Genomic DNA, 21,004 nt, shown 5'->3' with positions numbered 1-21,004 from the left:
GTGACAATACCAGATTCAAACCACTGGTATGGGTGAATTTACTTTTTAAAGCTAAACTGAGCTAATGGCTTGGATAGGTCAAAGGAGATCCTAGTTCCCACCCCCTTTTCCTCCTCTTCTTCCAACTCCACCCCATTCCTTTTTCCTTCTGCTCTCAGGAGCCCTCTTCCTCCACTGCACTGGCTTTGGTATTTCTCAGACCCTTCAACAAACTAACTGAGCATCTGGCAGAAAGCTGTTTCTGTAGTTTCTCTTGGATTAATTTACTGAGGTTTACTGAGTGGAATCAGCACAGCGCAAGGACAGAGAAGCACAACAAGAAGGAACACAGAGCTGAAAGGGGGAGCATAGAAAGCAATAGGATCCCCCTCTTTCAGCACTAGCAAGCTGATGATTCAGTTCTTCAGCTCCCTTCAACAACGTGGCTGATGAACCACCTTTAAAACTTGGATGACTGACAGATAACTCAAACAGCCCCCTGTGTGAATTCTCAAGTCTGGTGTAGTGTAACACTCTTTCAACCTCTACAGCACCTTACACAGTGGTGAAATCACGGAAAGGCAGGTCTAAGAAGGAAACAGCATTTTACATAACTAAATGCAATTTTTAAAGTTTCTAAGCTAAAATAATGGGGGTTTTTATTTAAAAGTTCAATACAACATCCAAAAAAGCCCAAAAGAACGAACACATTTACAAGCCCACTATCACTAACAAAAGGCTAAACAAGGTATCAAGAAACTCCTGAAATCCCATATCATGCACACTATTTTTCCTCTAACAGCAAATATCATGTAAATAACGAGCTGTTAAATCACTTTCATAACAGCACAACATTTCAAACAAAAGCAATTTATATTAGTATCAGGTGAACACAGACTTGTATTCTGTGGTGTTACCTGTTTGGGTTGGTTCTGTTCCTGTTTTCATGGAGAAATGAAGGGGAAAGGATACACAGTTTAAATGTTATGGAGAAATAAAATCCATGCATGATAAAGCAGCATGATAAAACAGAGTTGAAATACTACATACCATTTATCTATTAATTCAATACTGCAAGTAGTTTGGGATTTTTTAAACTCCTCCCACACAGGGATTTTTTGCTGAATTATACTACTCGGAAGTGACAAAACGGTACGATTTAAAAATCTGACAACTGATGATTATAAACAAATATCACATTACTGAAGGCTGAAGAACTTGGGCTCTGAAGCCACAGCGCTATTTGTAGGAAAATTATAAACTTTGAGAAACTTTGAAAACTGATCTACAGATTTTCTCCGTCAAAAGTTTCACAACTGAATTAATACATCTGTTTCTTTTTATTTTTTTAAATTTCCTTAAAACATATATAAAGCAGTGTTATTTAATGTTTGGTTTGTTGGTTTTTTTTTAAAAAAAAAGCCCTAATCAAAATTAGTTCTATTTTAAGCATGCGGTTCAACTAGAAAACCCACAGAGGTTCCTTCTAACGTAATAATCTATGATTCTAAGTTATTGAAAAATCCTTTACAATACTCTCTCCCTGAAGTAGCTCAAAACAAGTCACGACACAATGCTGTTATGTGAAAAGTTGTGCTACTACTAATTTTAGATGACCCACATAAATTGTCTGTAAGTCATCACAAACAAATGCTAATTGATTATTTAAACAACATTTTTCAACGGAAAAAACCCAGCCATCCAGTTCCCTCCCACCAGTATCATAGCATTTTTTCCAAAAGGTCATATAAACATTTGTCTACTAACACATTTTGTAAAGTACTGTAACAGTAGCATAAAACAAACAAAATTTTCCATTATCATTTAAGAAAGCAGAGGTACTCAATTTACTCCAGAAAAAATAAAAAACCTTTCTGAATGACTGGAAGTGTTTTATAACACCTTTCCAGGAGCAACTCATTGACAAAAAAACTCCACTAAACATTCAAATTTTTCTGAATGGGTAATGTTTGTCTGCCCCATATGTAACAAAAAAAAAAAAAAAATTCCATACATTTGATAACTTTTACTATACAAATACCACAAACAGAAAATAATAGATAGAAAGCAAACCCAGAGATAGGGTCTTACCAGTAAAAGGTTTTTAACTGAAAACAACCTCTGCCAAAATGTTTGCAACTGGTGAGTGGAGTCATAGGCAGATACACCACCAGCGTTCTATTTACATCTACTCTGAACAGCTCCAGATGATGATGATTTTCAAAAATTAACTTGCCAGAGAAGCTGTCTTCACACCAAAACACCTTTCTGCCTACAACTAAAAGAGTTAATCCAAAAGTAAAATCCAAACTGCACAAATGAGCCTCTAATAAGAGGTTACTCATAATAATGGACACAGTTGACAAGCAAGAGATAGCGAACAAGGAGACATTTGTGGAGATGTTTCAAGTTAACATCTACTACTGTGTGTTAAAATTCTCTGTGAAGTTTTCAGACAAACTAATAATGGTTTGGTTTACATTTCAGGCCCAAATTCTTCAGAAAATGGAAACAGGACAAGTTTCAACAACAAACTAATTAAAACAAAAACACACTTCCCTTATTAATTTATACAGCTTATGACTGGAAGATACTATGAGATCATCCAATCTCCTGCCCAACAAATTTGGACTATTTTTTTTATTTTTATAATCCTGTTTCAAGTTATGCAAGGGCTTCAACAATTACTCTTAAAGACTAACCCATATTCTAGCAAATATCACGATGAGACTTCTGATGAGATCACACTATTACTTCCTGTAAGGGCGCAACAATTCTTTCTTCATCATTCTTAAAACATTCCTGTATGTTTGCTATTAAACAGCACTGCACTTAAAGAAGGGATTTTCAGTGAACTGTCCAAGATCTTTGTTCGGAATGGTTACAGTGATGGTAGTACTATGCAAGATGTATGAGTAATTCAAATAAATTGTTCCAATACATATTAACTTTGGCTCCCTTCCTCAAAAACTCTCAATCTTCTAATCTAGATCAGTATACATTACATGATTAAACCTATAGTTGTTGTCAGCCTCATACGCCCCTTCCCTAAAGCGCTATCATGGTGAATACTAGTAGCAGAACAAAACTTCTGGACACTCAAATTTTTAACACAGTAAAACATTTACAACAGCAGAGTATCTTATTTACAAGCTTTTACTACATAGCAAATTAACAGTAACTTGTGATGTATTTTAAAAATAAAGTTAATTTATTTTAACTAGGGGGTTTTCTGCTTGTTTGTTTTCTGGAAAAGAGAGAAGAAACAATATAACTGTTACACTACTGGCAACTCCTGACTACTCCAGTTGCCCATAATTGCAAAATAGGTTCTAGGTGCAGGTTCCTCTACCAAGTCCAATACATGTTCATTTGCTTCTCTTGCTTTTGTATAATACTAAAAAAATACAATGTGGCATTATAGAATAACTCAGAGTAAAATTATACTATCACCAGATGTTAGTAGTTGATTCTTCTCTGGAGAAAATAGAGGAAGAGGATTAAGCCTATTTAGAAGACACTCTCAACCACTAAAGCAACAGGCTCAAGATCCCACAATCCCACCTTACTCTACTGCCTATTTAGCAGACAGCAGTCTTGAGCAACAGCTCAGATATAGATACATAACATCACTTAGTCAATATGTATGTTAAGAATATCATCATTCTTCCTCCCTCTCCTCCTACCCTATCTTCTTTCTCTCTCTACCATATTCCTTATGGCTAAGTTTTTATCTCTTGAAAAGAGAAAAAAATTTTGCAGATATATTTTTTAGTTGGACTGAGTCCTCACTTTGACTGAAGTTCTCTCCAGTAACAGCAATATCCTGGTGGGCTGCAATGGTTTCTACTAATATTAAAAAAAGGAATATTAAAAGCACCTCCTCAAAGAGGAAAAAATGTAGGTGCAGCCACTTCTGAACACCTCTGCTTTTCAGTGCCTTCTTCAGCTCTGTGGTAGCAGTATACATATTGCATATGTATATGCAATAAACATATAAAGAACATAAACCTCAGTGATCATCTGTAAGCAGTGTCTTGTTGTATCATAGAAAGAAATGTAAAAAGATGAAATTACTAGCATGAATCTGCTTACAAATTCTAAACCTGCCTGGGTAACACTATCTCAGCCAGAAACAGAGAGGAAAAAAATGTTACCGGATTAAGAAAGCAGTTTTTAAAGGCATTGATTTGAAGGTAAGACATTCAGTTGAAGAGAAAGAAAATAATACTGGAAAAATTGAGAAAAAATATGCAAGACAACAAAGGTAAACACGAAGAAAAGGCAACCCAACACCATCTCTAAAAACCAAGAAATTAAGCATGCTGTGAATCCCGAGGAGCACAACGGATTACGAGTGTTTATTACATAGGTTGTTCACACCTCTTCAAAATATGCTGGCATATGAAAATGCTGCAGCTGTGTACCAACTAGAACACCTTTAAACAAAAAACAGAGGAAAGTCTACCTGTACATCTAGGGAAACAAAACAATTCAAATTTTGAAGGGGAATATCAAATAAAATAATCTCATCAGCAGAATACTCGCCCAACTACAAGACAGAAATGGCTCCCCAATTCCAGTTTAAGCAGTTAAACAGAGCTTATATTGCATTTTATTTCCTTTTTTCTTCTCCCAGCTATTTGGATAAGGAAATGAACTATGAGACTGGCAAACTGCTGTCTTTAGTTTCTAAAAATTAAATTTAAACTTACTAACTAAGGGTCATACCGAACAGTATTGCTATGTTCTACAGAATGTACTCTTACTTTTCATGTAAGACTTAAGTTCTGTCAAAGACGACCTAGTTTTTCAAGCAGATGTCCTTTTCTTTGTGCACATATAATTTGTCCATATTTTGAAGAAACATATGTTATTTTAAGCATTCTACGGTTTTCAGATACAGCCGTAGTATTTATCATCTACAGCTAGCTCTTGTCAAACTAACAAGGCATTAATAAAGCAATGCATGAGGTCTATCTACATGTATATGCCATAACTGCACTGTAGAAAGGGGAAAAAAAGAAAAAAAAATTACTTCAAATTTGAAACAAGCATCATATTAGGACTGGAAAAGAGACAACACAAAAAGATTGACAAAAAAACCCCAAAAATCTAATTAACCTACAATCAGAAGTCTATAAATCTCTGAAACAATTTGCTGCTACCTATGAAAAAGAAGTAAAAGGGAAAGGCAGCAGAAAAAATTAAACACTTACTCAAGAAGATACCAAATGGAAGAAGGATAAAAGATAAAATATTTCCAATTAAAAGGTGAATAGTTATTTTGCTTAGGACTTAGAAGGTTTTAATACACACACTAAAGAGAGATGGAAATACTACGGTAATGTGGTCTAATGTCCTTTAAATACTGGATTCCTAGAAGCCATTTTAAAGCATGTATTTTAAAATGGTATGTAATCACATCTTAAGACTTTCAGCAACTGTGAGTCCACCATATGATTAAGCTGTTGCATATTTAATTATCCTTGCTGCTATAAGGGTCCAAGAATTTCAAGTGCTATAGCCCTCTCTACCTTACTTCCATATCTTCCAGTAGTATCATGTCATCATCAAGTGTTTAACTCGTTAACGTGAATTTACCTATACAGAACTGTATTGGCTTTGTGTGGCAAGGTTTTGGTAGCAGGGTGGGGGGGGTTACAGGGGTGGCTTCTGTGAGAAACTGCTGGAAACTTCCCCTGTGTCTGACAGAGCCAATACCAGCCGGCTCTAAGACGGACCCACCGGTGGCCAAGGCCGAGCCCATCAGTGATAGTGGTAGCGCCTCTGTGATAACATATTTAAGAAGTAAAAAAAAGTTGCTGGGACAGACAGAAACGGCAGCTGGAGAGAGGAGTGAGAACACGGAAGAGAAACAACCCTGCAGACACCAAGGTCAGTGAAGAAGGAGGGGGAGGAGGTGCTCCAGGCGCCGGAGCAGAGATTCCCCTGCAGCCCGTGGGGAAGACCATGGTGAGGCAGGCTGTCCCCCTGCAGCCCAGGGAGGTCCGTGGTGGAGCAGATCCCCACCTGCGGCCCGTGGAGGACCCCACGCCAGAGCAGGTGGATGCCCTGAAGATGGTCGTGACCCTGTGGGAAACCTGCAGTAGAACAGGCCCCTGGCAGGACCTGTGCATCTGTGGAGAGAGGAGCCCACGCTGGAGCAGGTTTTCTGGCAGGACTTGTGACGCCGGGGGGGGACCCACACTGGAGCAGTCTGTGCCTGAAGGACTGCAGCCCATGGAAGGGACCCACGCTGGAGCAGTTCGTGAAGAACTGCAGCCCGTGGGAAGGACCCACGTTGGAGAAGTTCATGGAGGACTGTCTCCCGGGGGAGGGACCCCACGCTGGAGCAGGGGAAGAGTGTGATGAGTCCTGCCCCTGAGGAGGATGAAGCAGCAGAAATAACGTGTGATGAACTCACCATAAACCCCATTCCCTGTCCCCCTGTGCCGTGGGGGTGGGGGTAGGTAGAGAATCCGGGAGTGAAGTTGTGCCCGGGAAGAAGGGAGGGGTGGAGGGAAGGTGTTCTGAGATTTGGTTTTATTTCTCACTACCCTACTCTGGTTGATTGGTAATAAATTGAGTTAATTTTCCCCAAGTTGAGTCTGTTTTGTCCGTGATGGTAATTGGTGAGTGATCTCTCCTGTCCTTATCTCGACCCACAAGCTCTTTGTTATATCCTCTCTCCCCTGTGCAGCTGAGGAGGGGGGAGTGATAGAAGGGCTTTGGTGGGCACCTGGCGTTCAGCCAGGGTCAACCCGCCACAAGAACACAATTCAGAAACTCACTGAAACACTGAAAAAAAAAATATCTGTGTGACATTTTTTTTTTTTTTTTTCCAGAAAAGGGGATGGGGGAACTACTCCATATTTAATTCTGTTTATATGAAAATGTATCACAGTATCCTTACTATTGGGTTTGATGCTTGCAGAATGAGTCAGGTGTGAACTTACAATGCCTAAAATGACAAGCCTTTAAAATATTTATTAACTTAGGACTAGTTTGTAACAACCAGAAATAACCGCTAATAACGCCTGCTACAAATTAGATAAATAAAAAGATGATGGCTGACAAGGATAAACACTGAGAAAATACCTTTGGCTGGACAGCAACAGAAGTACTAGCCAGAGTACTAATAATCTTGTAGGTATCTCCTAAGAACTTGGAGGCCACTTGCCTGTTCTACAGACCATGCCCTACAGCTGCTGACACACTATATTTTGGTTAGTACTAACTTACAGTATTGGTTCAGTACTTAAATAGCCTATTTACAAAGTATTCAGAAGTGAATCACAACAGTCTTACTGGAAACAAGCGTTAACACTACAAATAACGAGTACATAAAAAAAGCAGCATTCAGACAAAAATAGCTTGGATTTCCAGAATGCTCAGCATTAGTGTTAGCTCTGCTCTGTTCATGTCAACAGGAAAAAAAAATCCACAGTATATCTTATTTTAATCCTCTGTGCTCCCAAAGTTAAATCTGAACCAGTGTTCCCTTCTTTCCTCAGACACCTTATGTATCTTCTAAATCTATATATTGCAGTTAATATACAGGATTCAGTTTTCTTTGCTTCTTGTATAGAAAGATGTTACATTGGTTTTGATAGAAACACTACTGCTAACATTTTTTTGTGTTACTGGAACACTTAATACTTTTTTGTAGTGTTTTGCATTATTCACTTTTGCATTATTTTCAAGTTGGATGTTGAATCTCTCTTTAAATCACATTGTGCCTAGCAGTAGATCATTGAACAGCAAAAGGTCACCTTATCATTGGAAAACTCGTATTTTTGGTACAATGCCCCACTACCTACTATACACACATTTATTGTGGAAGTGAACGCACATGGCCAAAAGCAAGGAAATAAAATTCTCCTAGTTACTAAGATGATCTGGAATATTATTCTTCACTAAAATATAGAACAGATTCAACAAAACCAAAGAACAACCTGCAGATATTATTTAGCTTTTTTGATGTAAACAGAAATACGTGATAACACCCTTGGAAAGCAACAAATGTGAAATTCCATGATTTATAACTGAACCAATTCCTTAACAATTTGTGTGATGTGACAAGCATATTGCATTCACTCAAAACAAAAAAACTTGCCTACTAAAGCTGTGCACAAGTAATTTAGAAAAAAAATTGTATCCATACTGATATAAGAAGAAAATAAAGTGACCATACAGCTTTCTGCCAAAAACCTACATTTTCTTCTCATAGAATTTGTTACTGTAACAAAATAGATAAAAGATTCTTATTTTTCCTTAGCCTTTCTAGCCTTTTGAATCAGAAGAAAATTAAGCCAACCAACACAAGATAAAAGTTTTCAGGGCTATTCTTGTGCTTAGTAAAATATTCCACTATACAGGGGAAGGAGATTAAAAATAGCAGTAGGTCCTCACTCTCAAGGCAGTCTTAAGCTAGCCACAGAATTCTTCAGAATTTAATTGTGCACTAAAAAGTGTTTCTGAACTTTTGTATCAAAGCAATTCAAAAGAACACACACAGAACAGAGATGCAAAATGGTCTTCAACAGTCTGCATGCAGACACTAGAATTCATAGATTTTATAGAGCAACAAGAAAACAAAAGCAAGCCTCTGACTAGTTTTATGACTGGTGTTCAAGGTCCTATAGACTATCATCCACCAAATTTCAGACTACCATAGCAATTAAGAGCTATAAGGGACAGGGAGATTCACAGGTGCCATTAATTCAAAGATGGTGAATAGGCATGCAATGTAAAGATAGGCTTCCCAACCTCACAAATCGCTATGCAAGAGCAAGTAAAAGGATAAGCGTACAATGGAATATGTTTGTTGGCATGACTAAACCACCAAACCCTCTTAATCATAGGAAAACTGTGACTACATTCAACCTTTTGCCAACACAGCACTGACAAAGAGACAGACACCATCTCTGATATTATTATACTCACAAAAATTTATAAGCATGTACAGTTAGCCTAGAAAAACTCCTTCCATGTTATAGGAGGAACATAGACAGGAAACTGGCGGGAGCAAGCATACAGAGGTGAACTTCTGCCTTCTATAAGCAAAGTCTGAAATTTTGGAAATACTGGCCAAGAAGCTGGAATCCCAAATAAGGATTCAGTGATATCTCCTCTGTTGAAGTAACAACATCTTTGTAGCTGGCATTAACCGATTCTGTATCCCATCTCCATTTGGGAGCTTAGACCTATAAGTGAGCACCCAAGGAATTTTTTAAACAGGCATAAACTTAATGAACAAGGGCTCCAAACAAGTGTTAATTGGTTTTCAAAAATGAGGTAGAACAGTATTTGCTCCTTTAGATACAAGTTTTTACTTTAACATAAGTTAACATAAATTAAATTCCTGAACTATTCCAGAATAGTTTTATCTGAAAAAATAAAAGATGTGCTATTCCAAAACTGCAAGTTATGCAGAAGAAATTAATTCCAGGTCACACAGTTCCTCTACAACTATTTTTCTTTCTCATCTTGGATATGTTTCTACTTGCAACATTCTTCTGGCTTATTAAAGGTTTATAATTGAGACAGAGATAAAAATGACTACTACAAAAAGCAACAATTATTAACTGCTGTGAAAATAAACTGGCTTGTGTGTAACTTATGGAAAGCAACAGATGGCCAAGTAGGGGATGCTGAAACAACGAACACAAGAGGTTTTGTTGCTCACTTTGCTTCTCCACCCCAAAGAATCTAATCAACAGAAACTGCAAGCATTTCTCAAGTAATATTCTAACTGCACAGAGGAATCTCTCCTGGAAAAAAGAGAGAGATGAAATAATTATAAAGAGTAGAGGCATATTTTAAGATGTTAAGCCAAGGTCTTACTGTTCTAAACTTGTTTTTTGCACAATTTTACATTAATGAAGACCCTCCATATTCCTTATGCTCTTAGATACCATTTCGGTTACCAGTGCTGCTCAATCACTTCCCCTCTTCCCCAAAATTTCTTGTAAGAGGTAAAATTGTTTAAACTTGCAGCCATTCAACATTCCTGCAATCAGCTAACAGGCAGAATCAGCTAACCAGAAGACTTTAAGCACAATGGAAAAGTAAATTGAAGTGTGAGATGAAACATGGATTCAGTAGGTTTTCTTTAAAGTATGAAAAACCTTTACTTCAGAAATACCAAGCAGCACCCATCATCCATTGCTTCATTTCCTTAGAATTGCAATGACAAACAATTTCAGTATTTGCTTAAAAGAAAGACATTTCCTGTGGACCAAGTAAACCACTAACAGGTAAGGAAAAGAGAAATCCGAGAGCCAAGAGGGAAAGAGCAGGTCATTCTATTAGTTTCTTTTCTTAAACATGAACTACCTTTAATTAAAGGAGGATCAACTTACACAACTGACAGTGACAGAAGTACAGCTGTACTGACTTCAGGTACACTAGTGGATGTGTTACCATGGGAAAGGAAGGTTGTATGTAGTCAAATACACGCATGGGCTCTGCCATTTTGTCTGCACCAAGTTCTGAACATAACAGAGAACGAGATGATGTAGTTTAGAGATCTTGATGGATAAAGCTTGCATCGCCTATTGATAACTGGTTTCTTTTTTGCCAGTAGTACTGGTGCTAACAAAATAGAAGTTGAGATTCTCCAAGAAACAAATAGTTCTTGCTCAGTAATTCCAAATTAGTCTTTCCTCACAGACATCACGTGCTTTGAGTTAGGTACCCAGTTCCCAAACTCCACATATTTAACAGGACCTTCTCTTGTCATGCTCAGCTCCTTCTAAAAACTGCTGAGCTGAAGGCTAAGTCAATCCAAGAACATGCTCCCAAGCATTCACGCAGTCAAACAAAAAAGCAGAAGACAACATACTTTCATATGCTCTGGACTAAAACTACTGCAGGAAGACTATTAGACTAATTACCAGTTGTATACCAAAAATAGCGAGGATGAATTCAGCCCTTTAAATAGCCATGAAGAAAAAAGAAAAATCACAACGATATAACCTAACACAACAGTTTGGAAATAAACTTTTACCTGACAATGCTACACTTGGATGGTCTTGTGATTTCATCATTGATAAAACAATTTTCTCATACTCTGTAACTCCAGTCACTAAGAAAAAGCTCAGCCTGAATCCTACAAAGACTCAATACTATGTCATCCAAACAGACAGCAAGCAGATATGCTCATACTCCACCAAGGAAAAAACATTCGCCACCACACATTTTTGCACACACAACATCGGAAGGATATATGCAGGCAGCTGAAGCAGCCAAACTTGACCTATACCCATACAACAGAATTTAGGTGGTGTTTCCAAAAATAAATTCCATAACCTGAATCATACACATTGTCACACCTAGATAGATCCTGGTGGTACATTCTGGACGAACACACTGAAACATAAAAACAAGCATAAAATTTTCCTTTTACACTGGGGAAATCTGTGTCCTCCTATACCTCAGTCCACAAAGATGTGAAAAAATTCTCACACACCGATGCTACAAGTTAGTTAGCAGAATAACCTCAACTACTTTTGCCTAAACAGTGTATGGTATGAGAAAGAGAGATGGCGTGTCCTGAAACATCCAAGTTTTGCCAGACATCAGCAATGGCAACGCAGTAAATACTCACGAGGACCAGACAGCTTGCTTTTTAAAGTCCCAACTCTAAGAACTTACAAGCTGAACAAACGTTGTAGTTACTCCAATTCCACTGGAAAACATCATCTCACTTGAAACACCAGATTCAGCATCCAGAGCCTGTAGGAACCTAGAAATTTTTGGCCTCGAGTGCCTAAATTGTACTGTCAAAATAAACACCACATGTTGCTGCTCCCACTAAACAGAACAATTCAGACTCCAACACATCCTGGTGCAAAGCAATGCAAGAACAAAAATCTGGTAGCAAAACCCTGCCAAATCCATCAGCTACTCGTCCGCAAACATGTACATTTGATTGCACAGAATAAAGTACTGAGCCACAGTTAGATGACTAGGAAAATCTGCACCCTCTTAAATCCTGGCCCTAGAGACCTTGGAGAGGTTAAGCCTCATTTTCTTACAAAGATTCTCAAAGCTTTGTCACAAAGCAAGGAAAAGGTAACACCAAGGCAGAGATATCTGGACCATGCGATAGCCTCACCTCCTGGATTCGCCTGCGGGCCCGCTGCAGCACCTCCTCGTACCCCTTCTGTCGCAGCTCACTCAGGCTCTCGTAATACTCTTCGGGGTCGTCAGTCTCGGTGAAGAGCACCTGCGAAAGGATCTTCCAGCCGCAGGTATCCAAGCTGTGGACCAAGTAAACTTGCAGTTTGTAGCAGAGAGCGTCCATCTCCTGCTCGGATAGCTCCGGGGCTCCGAACAGCACCGTCCACATGCCCGAGGGCTCCTCGGGGAAGGCAGGCAGGTAGGGCTCCAGCTCCGAGTTCACCGAGCACAGCTGCTGGTGCACAGCCCGCAAGTCTTGGAAGGAGAAGAGCCCGGCCCAGCTGCACTCTTCCCCCGCGGGCTCCGCGTCGGGAGCGGCCGGCTCGGCTGCCTGCAGCGGCGAGGGCGGCGGCGACAGCGCGGCGGCCGCCTCCTCCTTCCCCAGCTCCAGCACTTCTATCTCTTCGGCGGCACCTGCCGCCTCCGGGCCCCGCTGCGGCCTCCGGGCCGGGCCGCTCCTGGCGCGCAGCGGGCTCTTCGGCAGCGCCTCGGCCGCCGCGCCCCGCTCGCAGCCCCGCAGCCGCGCCTCGGCGCGGGGACGCGAGGGGCCCCGCGGCGGGCCGGCGTCCCGGCGCGCCGCGGGGCTGCCGGCCTTGGGGGCGGCTCTGGCCTCGGGGCCGGCGGGGCCGCCGCGGCGCAGCTCGCGGGAGCCGCTGCGCTGGCGCTGCGCCGTGCGGTTGTGGCAGGTGATGGCGAACTTGCCCTCGATCTCGTTCCAGGCCACAATGAAGACGAACTTGTGCTTCTCCCGCTCCTGGAAGGCGTGAGGCCTGACGGCCACCCAGTCGGCCTCCAGCGTTTCCTCCAGGGCGAAGGCGGACATGGCGCCGCGCGGCTTCCCACACACACCCCCCACCCTCCCCGCTCCCGTCCCGTCAGCCGCCCCGGGGCGCGCCGGCCGGCGACGGCTCCCCGCAGCCCCGCCCGCCGCCTCACTGCCCACCACCAGCCATCTTAGCGGCGGGGGGGACGGGGAGGGCGCTGTGGGGGCAGGATGCGCTGGATCCCCACCGGAGCGGCGAGGGAGGCTGGGGGTGGGGAGGGAGGACGGAGAGGAATCACCTCCTCTCTGCTCGGAGCCCGCCACCGAGGAACCCGCCGCCGCCTCTGGTCACCGACCCGCCGCCGCGGCGGACAATGCCCGGTGCCCCCGCTCAGGTACTTCACGCGCGTCACGTGGGGCAGGATCTGTTTACAAGCGGCGGTGGCGCTGCGGCAACTCGGCGCGGCCCCGCCCCGCGGCCTCCCGAAGCCCCGCCCCCCGCGCCGCCTCCCCCGCCGGCTGCCGCCCCGCTTTCTCCGGCGGAGGAAGGCGGGAGGAGCCTCACGCCCCGCCCCGCCCCTTCCCCGCCGGCTACGCTCTCGCTCTCCCTCCCTCCCTCCCTCCCTCCAGCCTCGCGCCCCCGTGGTGGGCGGGGGAAGGGCGATGCCCCGCCCCTTCCCTCGGACGTAGGACGAGGCCGTTCGGGCTCCCCGCGTTGCATGCTGGGGAGGGCACGTGCCGGCCCGCGGCCGCTAAGGGCGGGGCGGGCCGGGCGCAGCGGGCCCTTCAGGGCGAGGTCTGGCAGCTTGGCCGTGCCGGCGCCGTGGCTCCCGGGGAGGGGCTGGGGGGCAAGGGCCTTCGCTCCGGGCAGCTCCTGAGGCACCGCTGGCTTGGCCTGCCGCGCCTCTGGCCGCACTGTCAGCTCTCAGTCACCGCCGTGGGGCACGCTGGCCTCAGCGGTCCTGCGCTGCTGCTCCCCTGCCCGCTCCCCGGTGGCCCGCAGCCAGTGCTGCTTTCCAGGGCCCCTGCCCCCAGAGTGGCAGGAGGTTTTTAAGTGTGGAGGTCCATCCTAGCAACAAATCCCCTCGCAGGGAAATGGTATCTGCGGAGGACTTGTTTCTGCTTCTCCTGTAACGTGGTTTTCTGTGTGGTCGCAGGGAAGGATGCGGTGTTTCAGCAGCTTGTTATAGCTGTGTGACTTAATTCTGACTAGAGATTGAACCAAAATACTTCAGAAGTCTGTTACCAAGAGCGCTAACGGCATGCTATGCAGCAGGGGTTTGCACTTGCGGTCAGGCTGCAGAAGAGTGCGGTGTCTGTGACGACACCTGGAGACAAGGGCATGCTCTGAAATAGCCGTCTTGGGCAATTGTGTATTTTTATAACTGAAGTTGACTGCACTGAGACGTGGCGCTTTATGCTGATGTTGGCCAGTCCTACTTGAGAATTGGTAGTGCCTGCAGTGCTCTCCAAGGTTTCCAAGTGTATCGCAGAGCACGTAGGTTACAGTAAGCCAGGGCAGAGAACTCTCATAAGCATGTCTGAAAGGAATGATTAATCACCTGTGATTCCAAGGCCAAGGGCTGGTTTCCTGGTGCCCTTCAGGATATTCCATTTCTCCTCTTGTATAAATGGAAAAAAAATATTTCTTACTATAACAGTCCCAAAATACTTGCATCAAAAATGAGATCAGTAGACGATATGCATTTGTCCATCTGTGATATCGTTGTCCTGCTCCAAATTAGAGGAAGCACTGGGGAAATAAAATGTTTTCATTTGCGTTTGCCAGAGAAGTAACAGTGAGTCACATCTTTTTTCTAAAGTTACTGTATTGACTAGCATCCTGTGTCTGGAGGCTGAAGTGTTTTAGGAGGGCCTCTGGCGATCCAAACATTCTCTGGTCATTAACAAAGCAAACTCGTATATGCAGGAGAATCAAGGTTACGTCTTGAATACCCCAAGTCACAGCTGTCAGAAAAAAGGAGGAAATTATGGTTCAGCAGCCAGAAGAAGGACCACATCTGTGTTCTAAAGCTAAGGGTGATGTGTGCTGTACATCTCAGAAAGCAGCATTCTTTCCTATTACCATAAATTTAGGAATCAGATCAAAGCACCTTTGAAATTATCTGGAAATTTTGATTATACCCCATGTAGAAGTGGCCAAGAAAGCAAGCAAAGAATACATTGGTGGAGGAAATATAGTCTCTTTCTGTTAAGTATTCAGAAACAAATTCTCAGGAAATGAATGTAAGCAGCAATCCAGTTTTGTCTGTAGTAATGCATGAAAGAAAAATTAAAACAATGAAGATGCAACAATATATCTATATATATATATCTCCAGGCTTAAGAGAATTAAACATGGATTCAAAATTTCTCATCATTACTCAAAGGATCAGAGTCTTAGTATTTCAGGCACATTACTGTAGAGGCTGAGGTCTTTGAAGCAGTGTTAGCCTGGCTGTTCTCGGATAGCAGAGGGGCAAGCCGGTACGATTTAAAGCAGATTATTAGGTAAATGTAACATTTGGGAGCTGGCTGAAAACCAGTCTGAAAATCACTCAGCTACAATCAAGTTTCTGATAGGCCTCTTTTCATGCAGCAGAAAAGCTGTGCCATCAGCTGTTATATTTTGCCAAAATTGTACCCTTCCAGAAAAACCTGCAAGGCAATAGCAGTTTTTCAAAATCACATTATCAAGGTACACTGAATAGCCTTCATAGTAACTTCTGTGTTAGGGGACAAGCATAACTTGTTATTCATAAAAATATAAAGGGCAGGCTTTTCAGATGTTGGTGAATCGTTCATAAGGGTGGTTAAAGGAAATACATCACTGATTTCTATCAAATGAACCAGCAAAAAATTAAAAGTACATTCTTAAAGACCTAAATTACCTTCTGAACAGGGCTTGTGATGGGGTGTACTCTTCATCACTAAGCAGAAGTGGCTTAGGTAGCACCCAATCAGCCTGACCTGTGGTTGATTCCCACACTTTAAAAAGGTGACAAGTTTGCAGCAACTGAAAGTACTACTGGGGAGTTTCTCTGAAGAAAACCCAAGCTGTCTGGAGACAAGGGAACTACTGCCATGCTGCTGCTGAGGACATGGCACTTCAGCACATGAGGATCCCATTGCTGTTGTGTAAATTACACAAGTGAGAGGCCTAGTTAACCTTACCAACAGGGCTGTTAGGAGTAGCAGCTAGTCAGCCGACAAGCTGGATTATTACATTTTATAGAGCCAAAGCTTTTTGAGAGCCACAAGCGTCCTGTCGCTAGTGAGCTGAAATATAAGATTAGGAATTCAATTGATGTCCTATTTTTTTTGGTAAGAATTGGGTCAAGTGCCAGAACTTTTAAGGCAGGGAGTACTTTTGAGTCATTGCTATCCTTGGGCAGTCTCCAAACAGTGATATTTAATAAGATCTTGAATTAGTAAGCCAGTGAAGAGTAGGTTTGCAAACTTCCAGGAGTTACTCTGTGCTTTTTCTGCCTTGCTGTATCATTTCCCTGAGCCTGTATCTGCTGGTTCTCAGACATGAAGTCAATTCAGGCCAGTGTTGGGAGAACAAGGAAATTACAGAATCCAAATTTAGCTCAAAAAGTATCCTTGCCTAGGCAGATCTGTACATAATAAATGCAGAACCGGGCTGATGATGGGATGAAACCCTATGGAACTGCACGTATGTACTTACTTGCACGCATGAGGTGGATTAGTAATTGCCGGGTGGAAGAGGTTGGGTCCTCTGTAGATTGAATAACCTGAACCACTGCAAAGTGATCTCACCCAATGCTGCCTAAATTGTCTTCTGCATGCTGATGTTGTGAACAAGAACATAAATACTCCTCTAAGTGTACAAACATTCCAGCACCTAGTATGTGACTCAAACAGCATGCTGCAGGCTGAACTGAAATTATGCCCTTCTGGATCTGAATCTTTGAACACCTTGGGTAAACTAGCTTTAGTACAAAGAGGTTCTGAGAAAACCAGGTCTCGTCTGGGAAGCCTGACTTAAAGTTTGATCAATTCCAAATGACTGCTGTTGCAAGATGATTTCTGTCCAAATACAAGACTCTTGTATTCTCAGTTAACCAGCTGCGCAATTCCTTACAGTAGTCGAGATGAAGGGGGGAGGATATTCAATAGCATCCTTCAAAGTACCGTAGTGTCAGGAGTATTTTACGTGTCCTGAAATTGCTATTAAGTATTGTGCTTAACACAGCTATGCTGGACAAGCATTTTTAATAGGTTTCTGTTGATAGTATGATTCAAATTTTAATGTGGGCAAGCCAAACAGCAACGTCTGTTTGTTGTTAGTGGGAGTCGTTTTTCTGGCAAAAGTTTTAAGAGTGTTTTTGAAAGTCTGTTTGTGTGAAATGAGTCAAGAATCTGGCTGCATGAAAGCACTGTTGACTTTGTGATGGCTTAGTAGCAATGAAACATCCACCCAAAAGTGTGCTTTCTAGTAATAGTTATAGTTATATCTGCACTTGAAATTATGGAAATGCCTACCCTTAACAGCTTTGGTGTAAGAGATTTGCGGTAGTTTCCAAGGACAAGGAATTGCATTGTACAGCAGAACCAGTATAGCTACAGTGCATGTGATAGGCCATCCATTTTATAGAGGAAAACTGTATTTGGGTATTTATGCTGGCTCTAAACTGAAGAATTTTCTGCAACCAAATATTATTGCAGTTTTAGAACATGTGGAGTTATTACTGTGTGGTAAGCTTTACAAATGTGTGATAAAATGAACATGTAATCTCTCGCTTACTGCTGAAAGGACCCAGTATTTTAAATAGAAATCAATCTTTCCTTGAAAGGAATCATTCATAAAAGTTAGTCTTCTCCCTTTTAGTCAAACAAGTACACTGGCAAAGTTACTTTGTCTGTTTAAGTGAAAGGCAGAATTAACTTAATGGAGTAAAAATTACATTGATAATACTCAAGAATCCTGCTTTGAAAGCTCAGATAATAAAAAAAAGTAAGTTTCCAATTTAAACTTGCCATCGTAGTGGGAAGATTCTAAGTTTAACTAATAAGAGTGTTACTAAATTGCATGAAAGTAAGTTAGCAGTAGTCTCTGTGGTAGATAAAAACCAGTATGTAACAAGAGAGACAATTGCAACAGTCTTGTCTTGCAGGCTGGATGATTTGGGAGCGGTGGTACTTGCAGCTCTCTTTGGTGGTTTACAAAGCAATTCGTCAACTTGTTTGTTTACAGAAACCATATTCTTATGGGCTCCACCCAAGTACATGGGGATAGCGAGAATGGTCCTGATGACAGAACAGTTTGTAGCTTTGAGAAATATAAAGTGTTTTAAAAGTACTTTATTTTTGTTGTAAGTGCAAAAATGCAAGAAATATTTCTAACATTAAAAAAACACAGAAAACTTCTTGTCGTGCTTAATATCTCATAATTAAACAAAGATATTTTTATCAAACAGTTCCCCAAAAGTCGTATTTTCTTTGAGGACAAGAGTGAAAAACTCCAGTCATAGTATTTTGAGATTCCTCAAAATACTGATCTGTAAAGGAGATTGCTGCTTGGCTCTGAGTACAGTGTACTGAGCTGTGCAGCAATATCAAGACTGTAGTGGAGCATTGGAAGATATTATTCAAGGAAAGGGGAAGCAATGTGTTTAGCCACATCCACAATTCAACTCAATCAAGAACATTTGTAACTAGGCGGGGAAGCCACAAACCACAGAACAAGCATGGAGTTATAATAGATGAAATACCTACATGAATCAAAAAAAGGAAATTCTAGTTCCTGTGGCAGTGAATACAGTCTGCCTTCTGATTAGTCAGTGAAACATATGACAAGCAAAAGTTCAGATGTTTTTAAGTAGTCTTGGAGTTCCATCCTCTCTTTCCCTGATATACTGATGGAGAGATTGATAGCCTAACAATCCTGGTCTGTCTGCAAGATCACACCAGGCCTATACTAAAATAATTTGAGTGTATGGGAAAAGATTTATCTGAAGAAATCTGGATTACCTTTCGGGTGAAAAGAGTGAGTTGAAGACCACTTAGCTTTCAACCACTGTATTGAATTTATGTGGGTTTTGGTAGCAGGGGCGGGATGGGGGGGGGGGGGGGCAGTGTGTGAGAGACTGAAAGAGTCCCTCCCATGGGAGGCAGTCCTTCATGAACTTCTCCAATGTGAGTCCTTCTCATGTGCCGCAGTCCTTCGTGGACTGCTCCAACGTGGGTCCCTCCCATGGGCTGCAGTCTTTCAGGAACAGACTGCTACCAGCATGGGTCCTCCACAGGGTGACAAGTCTGTGAGAGACTGAAAAAGTCAATGTCTCAAACATTGTGGTGGGCCAAGTTCTGCTTAAAGACAAACCCTGCACAGCAAGGAACCAAGGTGAAAAGCCCATCAGCTCAGGCATAAGCAACAGGAGGGAGAGGGCGTGCTGGAAGGTGCGCAGCTCCCCGTTCTGATAAGCTGTTCTGATGCAAAGATCAAACGATGACCACGTCTGCAGGGAAGGAGAAGTTACTCCACAAGCGACCCCCAAGCCCAAAGGCTCACAAACTGCTCATTAACCTGATGAGTTTGGGTGCCCACCCAAAGGAGGGGCAAGGATGATAAAAGGACACAAACTGAAGCCCCAGGCGCGCAAGCACACCAGGAAGCCTTTCCTTGTATTTTCTTCCCCCTTTGTCCAGCTGAGGAGGGGCAGTGATAGAGTGGCTTGGTGGGCACCTGCCAGCCAAGGGCAGCCCGCCACAACCATTTATCTTTTTAATGTGTGATACTGGCATTTCCCATAAACATGTAAGCTTAAGCTGTTGTTTCTTTGGTCTGAGGGAGGAAAACTTTGAACACTGGATGAGTCACTCATATTTCCAGTATGTTTCCAGGCCATCTGACCCCTGCAAGATTCTGCAGGGCTTATGTCATTGCATTATACACTGGCTGAGATGAGCCTAACAGACTGTTGTAAGCGCAGCCAATGCTGTCCTTCGGTCACAGTTTGGATGGTAAAATTTCTAAATACATTCTCTAAAAGGCTAAGAATAGATTGAGTAATGGACCTAAATTACTCAATTACATGATTAAGGGGTAAATGTACCATTTCTAGCCAATACTCGAGAGGTCTTACCTCAAATCTGATAAATTTAATCTATTAAGGTGACAAAAACCTGCACTCAGCCAAGAAAGCATCAGGATTTGTCTGTATTGTTTGTTACTTTCAAAGCTGTCTTACCAGACGAGGAATTCAATCTGCAATCAAGACAACGCCTTCAGGGAGTGACAGGAAATTTGGCTTTTGCTGTCCAATTAATCCTCATTGCTCTCTCTGTATTGGTTAAGATTCTAGGCATGATCAATTATCAAATTAAGTATCTGTGATTTATAATCACAGGAACACTGTCATAATTTTCTTTTTACCAAATTATTCTGATGTTTATCATTCTGCCCCTTTCATACAAGTCAGGGAAGCCCATGAATACTTACTGATTTTCTTTATTATTCGCTCACTATCTTAAGGATGCCCAGTGCATTTTGAGTCACTTGCTAGCCTCACCACAGAAACTAGTGTATCTCCAGCCTGTATGTAATCTCCCTGCTATTGCAGCTATAGCATTCTAAATACCCAACCTGCTTATGTTAAAGCTGCCTTGTATACATTTGTGCAGGATGCAGTCACAGCTCTGGCTGCAGTGTAGACATACTTAAAGCCTTTGAAGAGCAACATCTTAGAAAATTAATTTTTGATTGGCACAACAGCAACAGAGTATGCTAAGATAGAGGCAGAGTTAGGGCAGAAGCTAAAACACAAGGCAGACTAACACCAGTATTAACAGATGGTAGAACATAAAAAATATTAGTTTTGTATGATGTTTACTAAGCACAGAGTATTTTCCTAGGCATTTTGAAATTCTGTCTCCTACTGAAGAGCAAGTCAGCAGGCTAGAGCAAAGTTTAAAGCCTTACCAGCTTTTGAGCAGAAATAACTACTTATAGCAGCAATAGTTTGGCAGATGTGTGTTCCAGCATTTTGGGATCCAATGAGATTGGAGACAACTCAAGACAGAGGACAGCCTGCTGGGTAAAGAAAT

The 21,004-nt window shown here is 42.2% G+C and overlaps 1 protein-coding gene across 3 annotated transcripts in view; it reads right to left on the bottom strand.

Moving 5' to 3' along the window:
• The window catches only part of JMY (junction mediating and regulatory protein, p53 cofactor), a 74,494-nt gene extending 61,102 nt beyond the window's left edge, over positions 1–13,392 (bottom strand). For all 3 annotated transcript variants that reach the window (XR_005931515.1, XM_030003249.2, XM_030003250.2), the window contains exon 1: positions 12,104–13,392. Coding sequence is in view for 2 of the 3 variants with exons in the window: in XM_030003249.2 (XP_029859109.1) it covers positions 12,104–12,991 (888 nt within the window). In the remaining variant the exon portion in view is untranslated. The remainder of the gene's footprint in view (positions 1–12,103) is intronic.
• Between the last annotated feature and the right edge of the window lie 7,612 nt (positions 13,393–21,004).

This window comes from Aquila chrysaetos, chromosome Z, assembly GCF_900496995.4.
Source record: "Aquila chrysaetos chrysaetos chromosome Z, bAquChr1.4, whole genome shotgun sequence".
Classification (NCBI taxonomy): domain Eukaryota; kingdom Metazoa; phylum Chordata; class Aves; order Accipitriformes; family Accipitridae; genus Aquila; species Aquila chrysaetos.
Note: the sequence above shows the minus strand (reverse complement) of the source record. Positions and strands in the feature narration are given on the sequence as shown.